At 46.9% G+C, this 8,511-nt stretch overlaps 1 protein-coding gene across 1 annotated transcript in view; it reads left to right on the top strand.

Annotated features, from left to right (window-relative positions):
- Window positions 1–411: 411 nt before the first annotated feature.
- EEF2K (eukaryotic elongation factor-2 kinase) overlaps window positions 412–8,511 on the top strand; it is a 57,213-nt gene continuing 49,113 nt past the window's right edge. Inside the window, exons 1-2 of the mRNA XM_006892694.1 lie at window positions 412–657; window positions 6,973–7,006. Of these exons, the coding sequence (XP_006892756.1) occupies window positions 412–657; window positions 6,973–7,006 (280 nt within the window). The remainder of the gene's footprint in view (window positions 658–6,972; window positions 7,007–8,511) is intronic.

Below are 8,511 nucleotides of genomic sequence, written 5' to 3'. Positions count from 1 at the left end.
GACTGTATGACAGTGAAAGAACTTTTTTCCCAAAGAAAAAAGCAGTCTGGGTGGGGAGGGAGGAACATGTACAACAGTGAATGAATAGAAATCCAAGTTCTTTATAAACTTTCATTAAAATTAAAAAAAAAAACAGAAGCATTTCTTTTCCTTATTTTGCTTCAATGTTTTTGAAACACCAAGTTCTTAAAAGTGAGTTGGCGAATTTGTAGGTGTAGAATGTCGATCCTGCCAGCCGCCTCCTCACAATATAGCTCTGGTTTGTCTCCGGGGGTGCTGGCTCCTCTTGACCCCTGTGACAAGGTGCACGGCAAGCTCACTTGGCCCTGTGTCCATTCTTGTTTCTGCAGGACCTTTGCTGCCACTTTTGTGCAGGAACTCTGGCTGTGCCACTCGCCCCTTGGGTAAAACATGGCAGACGAAGACCTCATCTTCCGCCTGGAAGGCGTTGACTGCGGCCAGACCTCCCAGGCTGGCCACGACGGCCATGCTAATGCCGACAGCGACGACGAGGACGGTTACTTCATCTGCTCCATCACGGATGACCCCAGCTCTGACCAGAACGCCAATGCCAAGGTTAATAACTACTACAGCAACCTAATGAAATGTGAGCGGTACGGATCAAGCGGGTCCCCAGCAGGTTCCTTTCACTTCAAGGTGAGTGGACGGCCGGGCTCTCTCCTGCCCTGTTGAGTCTCACCTAGCAGGTGAGGGCTCCAGTTTGCCTTTTGCTGGTGGCTGAGCTGGGCCTGAATTCCCATCTGCACTGTTAAGTTCCAAGTCTGAGGATGTGCTTGTTAAACTGGATAACTGTGTTGGTTTAAAGTCACTTTGCTGTTATGTACCATCAAGTCAGAACCAACTCATAGCTGTCCATCCTGCAGTGTGTCAGAGGCTGTATATTGCATGGGAGGAAACTGTCCATTTTTCTCCTGTGGAGCAGCTAGCTGGTGTATTTGAACTGGCTGCCTTTGTGTTGGCAGTGCAAATCCTTATCACAGAGCTCCTGGAATCATTTGGCTGTGGTTATGTGCCATCAAGTTGACTGGGACTCATAGCGACCCTGAGCACAGTAGCTCTGAAACCTGCTCTATCCTGGGCCTCTATCCTCACTGTCTCCGACACTCCTACCCTCATTCTCTCAGTTACCGTGTCAGTCCATCTCCTCCAAGGTCTTCCTCTTTTGCCTTGTCCCTCCACCCTTCCAAGCATAAGGTTCTTCTCCAAGGACTGGTCCTTCCTGGCAACAAAATATGTCAGACAGAGCTTCAGAATCCTTGCCTCCAAGAAACAACTTGGTTTCACCCTCTCCAGGACAGACCTTTTTGTTCCCTTGGCAGTCCCTGGGATGTTCAGTACTCTTCTTCAGCACCACAAGTCAAAGACAGTGATTCTTCTTCTATCATCCTTAGTCATTGTCCAGTTTTGAATCACTTTAAGGCAGTGGATTTTTTGTTTTTGTTTTTTTTTTAAGGCAGTGTTTTTCAAATAGCTGTTCAGGATGCATTATTATGCTGTGAAAAAAAAATGCCCATATTTTGTGCTTAAGCCCACTGTTGGTGTCACTCTATCAATCCTTTTCAATGTAGATCTTACTCTCTTCCACCAGCCCTCTACTTTTCCAAGCATAATGAATATTGAATAAATCATGGACTGAAAAAAAACAAAACAAAACAAAACAAAAAAACCCCCAAACAAATCTGACCTGGATAAAAGTGTGTCCTGTCCAGGGCCAGAGTTCTAATAGAAGTCTCTGTGGGACAGGCAGCCCCAGAAGCCACCTCACAGGCTCCCTCTGAGATCGAGCCCTGCAGGGCCAAGGGGAGGCTCCCTCACTTCACCATGAAGGGGGCTGCTGACCACACCCATCCGCTCGGCAGTGTGTGGACGGGGAGAACAGCCTGCCACCTGTCTCTTCATTTTAAGTCCTGGTTCATCCGTGGTGTCTGATATTAGGTTCCAGGAAACCTAGGTGTCAGCCGGAGGCAGGGGACACGGAAGGAAGAGCTGCCAGTAATACCAGCTCAAGGGGAACAGGGAACTTACTATTCTAATGACCTACGATATTTCCTGGAACCCAAGGGCAGAAACAACATCCCATCTCGAGGGAGAAATCCAGGAACCCCGAAGGCAACAGGACTGCCTCTCCTGTTTGCTGTTGTTTATCTCTCTCCCTGTTGTTGTTTTCAGCTGTTGTTTGAGTTGGCCCCTGGCTCATCCTGTGCATAGCCATGATCAATCAGGAAGCAATCCATTGGCCGATTTTCAGATAAGATTGCCAGGCCTTTCCTTCCTAGTTTGTCTTCGTCTGGAAATCCTGCTGAAACCAGTTCAGCACTACGGCAGGAGGCCAGCCTTGCACAGATGATGGTGGCGGTGCTTGAGGTGCATCAACCAGGAGTCCAACTTGGGTCTCCCACATGGAGGGCAAGAATTCTACCATTGCACCACTCCTGGTTCCATCCATCCGCCTTTGGCTGCGCTCTGTTCTTGTCTGCCCCTCAGTCTGTACAGCGGGAAAATGAACCTCCTCAGCAGGAGTGGCATCCACTTCCTAAACAGCTTGTCTCCGGAAACTTTATAAACTTGGAGAAAAGAAAGTTATACAAGTGTTCAGGTCTTTCGTTCATAGGGTTGCTAGGAGTCGTCTATGACTCGACGGCACTTAACAATAATAACAGCCCTTCATATCAGACTCAGGGGAGGAAAATCTTAGTCAGCCAGAGTTAGGATTCCTCTTTGATTCTGTCAGCTCCTGTCAGGATTTGGGGCCCAGGGAAGGAGGAACCTGGTGTCTTACGGTGCGGCCCCCTCTGTTGGGTTTGTTGGGAGGAATTTCAGATAAACCCACAGGCCTTTGGGCCAATACTGCAGAGCTCAGAGGCTGAAGGGCACTCAGTTTTGGGCTGGCCACGTGCCTGAGGCTAGAGGCTCTGGCCCAAGATGGAGAATGACTCATATTTGCAGAGAGTTATGAGTGTAGGGAGGCCCTTCACGAGGCATTGTGAAGTGGTCCAGTCAGTAGACGTTTGTCCCGAGGCCTCAGGCCCAGTGAGCCGTTTCTGGCTACTTGCCTCTTGCCTGCAGCTGTGTCCTCATCAAGTGGAGCTGGAAACAGTGAAGGAGTTGGAATGCTGGATGCACTATTGCACTGTGCGTGCCCGGTCCCTAAAGGACAGCTGTGCAACGTCATGCCCTATTTGTCACCTCCATCCACAGAGGGTCCCTCTGGACCTCAGATACCCTCTCAGCCCCCAGAAGCAGCAAATACACACAAAAAAGTTCTATTAAAATCATAGTCATGGCGACTTCTGGACTCAGCTTTTCTGTCACCTCTCTGGCTGCAGGGCTCCTGTTATTCTCTTGGTTTCCTTCCTTTCTAAAAAAATATTTTCAATTAGTTCTGGTACAATAATTTGTTTACAGTGTGTTTCATTATTCTCGTGGTCTGAGTCAATTCCACCTCCCTTCCCTTTTGCTGAGAAGCCCTGGTTGCTAAAGTGGTCAGCTGCTAACCCAGAGGTCAGAGGTCTCAGACCACTCCATGGGAAGAAGGTGTGGCAGCATGCCTTGGACACCCTGTGGGGTGTTCTGCTCTGCCCTGGAGCGTCGCCCCGAGTTAGAAGCAACTTGATGACCTGTAGGTTTGATTTATTTTGGTTTCCCTTTACCAGGTCATAAAACAGCAAAGGGAAACCATCCTCAGGCCAACATCTGGCCATTTATGGACGAGATGGTGCTAGCTGTCCAGCACCACTGTCCCGGGCAGTCAGGAGCTCACTCTGTTGGGTCACTTTTACCAGTGGCGACTTCAACAACCCAGGGGCATTTCGCAGACTTCCCTCTCAGGACATGTAACACATTCATAGTGTTTTTAATGGTAGTCTTGGCAAAGTGCTTAAGCAAAATGATCATCTGGCCATCCCACAAAGGCTGCTGGGGTAGGCAGCAGGTGTTTTATGAAAGGTCAGGCTCAGTCACTGTCAGGACTGGCCTGTGCCTGCTGTCCCTGACTGGACACTGTGCCCTCCAGGTCCCCTGGGGCCTGGTGGCAGCAGGATCTTCTGTGTTCCCCTGTCAACAGCACATCCAAGTATACTTGGAGAGGTAGAGACATAAGTAAGTGTTTTTAATCTGGAATTAAGTTTTAAAAGCAGAATGTAGAAGGTAGTGATAGCTATGTGTACAAAACACACAGAGAACAGAGCCTGGGAGAAGTACATCAGCATGCCGGTAGGATTTCTTTGAGTGGGATCAGGAACAGATGTGTTCATTTTTCAACATCTCTGTCATTCCTGTATTTTCTAGAATGAGCATAGGGTAGGTAGTTATGTGCTGTCTAGTCGGAACCCACTCATCGCTGACTCTCCAGCAGGTTTTCAGAGACTTTAAACTGCAAGGGAGGAAATTACCCATCTTTGTCCCTCAGAGCAGCAGGTGGATTTGAACCGTGAGCCTTTGGGTCAGCAGTGCAACTCCTTAGTGGGTAACTCCTAGTGATAGGCCATCAGAGCTCTCTCTTGTTGTCGTTGGTGTTACGTGCCATGGAATCAGAATCGACTCATAGCTGACCCTCCAGTGGGTTTTCAGAGGCAGTGACTCTCACAGGAGATTGCCCATCCTTCTCCTGTGGAGCAGCTGGTGGATTCGAACCTTTTGCCTTTGGGTTGGCAGTGGAACTCCTTATCACTAAGCCACCAGAGCTCTTTTTGTATGTTTGTATGTATTTATAAATACATGTGTATATATATATGTATGTTTCAGCAAGCAGGGTTGTGTCATCTGCACTATGCAGATTGTTGATGGGTCTTTCTCCAATACCGATGCCACATTTCTCCTCATAGAGCCCAGCCTCCCAGATAATTTGTTCTGCATATAGATTGAAAAGGTATGGAGACAGGACACATCCTTGGAGTACACCCTTCCCAATTTTTGAATCATGCACTGTTTCATTGTTCTGTTCTGACGACTGCCTCCTGGTCCAAGCATAGGTTTCACATAAGCATGATCAAGTGTACTGGGATTCCCATTCTTCTAAGAGTTAGCCACTGTTTGTTGTGGTCCACGCAGTCAAATGCCTTTGCATAGTCAATGAAACACAGATAGACATTCCTCTGGTACCCCCTGCGTTCAGCTAAGATCCATCTAACATTAGCTACAATATCCCTAGTACCACGACCCCTTCTAAACTCAGCCTGCACTTCAGGCTGTTCTCCGTTGATGTGCTGATCCAGTCATTTTTGGATAATCTTCAGTAGGATCTTGCTGAATGTTAGTGATGTTGTTCGATAATTTCTACACTCTGATCACTTTTCTTTGGAATGGGAACAAATCTAGATCTCTTCCAGTCAGTTGGCCAAGTGGTTGTTCCCCAGATTTCTTGGCACAACTTGGTGAGCACATCTAGGGCAGCATCTATTAGTTGAAATATATCAATTGGTATACCATCAATTCCTGGGGCCTTGTTTTTTGCCAATTCTTTCAGAGCAGCTTGAACTTCCTCTTTCATTTACACAGGCTCTTGCTTATATGTTGTTTCATGAAATTCTTCTGTGTCCACCAATTCCTTTTGGTACAGTGACTGTGTGCTCTTTCCTTCTTCTTTTAATACTTCTTGGATCATTCAGTATTCTGCCCAAAACATCCTTAAGTATTACAGTTCGAGGCTTGAATTTGTTCTTCCATTCCTTGAGTTTAAGAAATGCTGAGCGAGTTCGGCCCTTTGGATTTTCCACCTCCAACTCTTCGCACATTTCATTATAATACTTTGTCTTCCTGTGCTGCCTTTTGAAATCTCTGTTCAGCTTCTTAATATCTTGATTTCTTCCCTTTACTTTGGCTTCTTGGTGCTCTAGTGCAATATTCAGTCTCTTCTGACATTCATTTTGGTCTTTTCTTCCTGCTTTGTCTTTGTAATGACCTTCTGCACTCTTCTGAATGATATTCTTGATATCCTCCCATAACTCATCTGTTCTTCGCTCTTTAGTGTTCAAGATCTCAAACCAGTTCCTGAGATAGTATCGAAATTCAGGTGGGATAGACTCAAAGTCATATTTTTGTTCCCATGGATTTGATTTAATTTTTCTTAGCTTCAGCTTGAACTGAGAGAGCATTAAAGCTGGCTGGGACTTATGAGTTCTATAAATTTTAGATTGTTGTTGAATTCTAGGTTGTTGTTGTGTACTGTCGAGTCAGAACCGACCCATAGCTGAACCTCCAGTGAGTTTTCAGAGGCAGTTAATGGCACAGGAGGAAATTGCTTGTCCTTCTCTTGCAGAGCAGCTGGTGTATTTGAACCAAGTGCCTTTGCGATTTTAGCACAGTTTCTTGCTACTAAGCCACCAGATAAATTTCTAGCTTAGATAAATTATAGATTATTGTAATAAATATCCTTGTACATGTATCTAGACAGACTTTAAATAACTATTTTCAGTGATAAATATGTAAATCATTTGTATCACAGAAATATAAAATTAAACGTGGCTATTTATATATCAATATTTTAATACTAAAGTATTAAAAGACTTCAAAGTCAGAAAATACAAAGTTGGTGAATTTATGCACTGCTACTATACTTGAGGTATGTAAATTAGAAAGATTTATCCAGAATCTATATCACTTATAAATTTTTACCCAATTGTTTATACTTTTATAGTTCACTTGCTTTTATCACCTGTCATAAACGAATAAAGAGCTACTGGGAGGAAAAAGATTAATTTCTCATCTGTAAATAATGACAAAGCGGCTTTGGTAGCTCAGTGGAGATGTGCTTCTTCCACGTGGGATCCCCAGTTTCAGTCCCCCTGGGACCTCTCGTGTCCAGCCTCTGCCTGTCTGTTACCAGAGGCTCACATGTTGCTGAGATGCAGCAGTGTCAGCAGAACTTCCAGACTGAACTGGGGTAGGAGGAAAGGCTTGGCAGTCTGCTTGTGAGACCAGCCTGAGAGATCTCTGAGTCCCATCACCCCACAGGGAAGGCGCAGGCCTGGCCGTGTTCCTGTCTGTGGTGAGTGAATGAGTGTAGGACCCACTCCTTAGCACCACATCACAGCAGACATAGCGTGTGTACACAGTACAGCTAGGCCCTGCAAACAGCCTTGCAGTGAGAAGCCCACCTCCGCCTACCTCCTGTGTCTGATTCTGTGAGCCAGGCCGGTCTCTTCCAGGAATTTTCCTGGCAACTGTATATCTCTCTCTCCTTCCCCCCCACCTTTTCTTCTGCACAGAGAAGTTTTTACTGTGGAGCTTGTTTGACCCCTTTGTGGCCCTCGTCCCACGTTGATTTATGAGAGCTGCCCCAGCCAGAACTTACCCAAACGTGTTGGTGGATGGGATGTACACTGTGTGTGAGACGCCTCTCATGACTGCTCCCCGCATGGGCTCAGGACTGCCGTTTGGGGGTGGACTTTTGTTGCAGCTGCGTGTTTTATGGGGGCTGGCTGGTGTTTTGTGGAGACTGGTATTTCGTAAGGATTGCCATTTTATGGGAACTGGCGTTTTGTGAGGACTGGCATTTTGACAGATAGTAAACTGAGGTTCTGAGACCTTGAATCCCCGCCCCAGCCGGTGACGGGACCATCTTTGAATCCGGTCACCCTGGCTCTTAACAACTGCAGTCTGCTCCCTAGCTTATTTTTGTCATTTTGTTTTATGCCAGAATAGTAGGTCTTTGTCTGGAGGCACCAAAATCTGCATATACATTCCTGGGTTGATGGTTCTGGGACATTTCTGATCTTTGCTGCCACCACATAAACGCATTGCCATCCGGTTGGAACCGACTTATAGCTGGCCTTCCAAATGGGTTTTCAGAGGCTGCAAGTGGAGTGGAGGGTGGAGATTACCCATCTTTCTCCCAAGGAGCGCTTGGTGGATTAGAACCACCCACTTGTGGGTTGGGAGCCAAATGCCCTACAGGGCTCCCTCGTTGCCACCACAGACTTCCATAAACACCGTGGTAACCATGTCTCTATCCCCTCAGGGGCCAGCCATGGTGTGTCTGTCTATGTAAAACTGGCTGGCCCTTCAGAAGCTACAGCATCCCTCCCTGCTGGCCACATGAGCTCACCTCCTTCCCACGCCTTTGGAAGCAGACTTTGAGGATCACATTTAACTCACTGAGGGTGCCCCTGAGAGTTTTATCAGAGGGCGGCGGTGATCACCCTAATGGAGAGAGAGGAACCAGTGTCTAATGAATGACTCACAGTGGAGAGAGGCCCCACCCTGGCCTCAAGGCCGCAGGAAGCTCTTTGTGCTGCCCCTTGGTGTTGGCAGGTGCTATCAAGTCGAATACAACCCATAGCGACCCCACAGACGTCAGATCTGAACCCTGTCCTATCCTGTGCCATCTTCACAATCTCACACTCAAGCCCATTGCTGCAGCCTCTGTGTCAATCCACCTGGTAAATGGTTACCAGAGTGCGAGGCACTGGATCTTAATCCAGCACTTTTTCTGTTCTGTTGACAACACTGAATGGCATGATTCTTTCCTGGGCTTGAAAAGAAGTTATTTTA

The sequence above is a fragment of the Elephantulus edwardii genome, unplaced genomic scaffold, assembly GCF_000299155.1.
Source record: "Elephantulus edwardii isolate Elephantulus edwardi_28Jun2011 unplaced genomic scaffold, EleEdw1.0 scaffold00117, whole genome shotgun sequence".
NCBI classification, from domain to species: domain Eukaryota; kingdom Metazoa; phylum Chordata; class Mammalia; order Macroscelidea; family Macroscelididae; genus Elephantulus; species Elephantulus edwardii.
The sequence above is the reverse complement of the archived record's forward strand: the minus strand, read 5'-3'. Positions and strand labels throughout refer to the sequence as shown.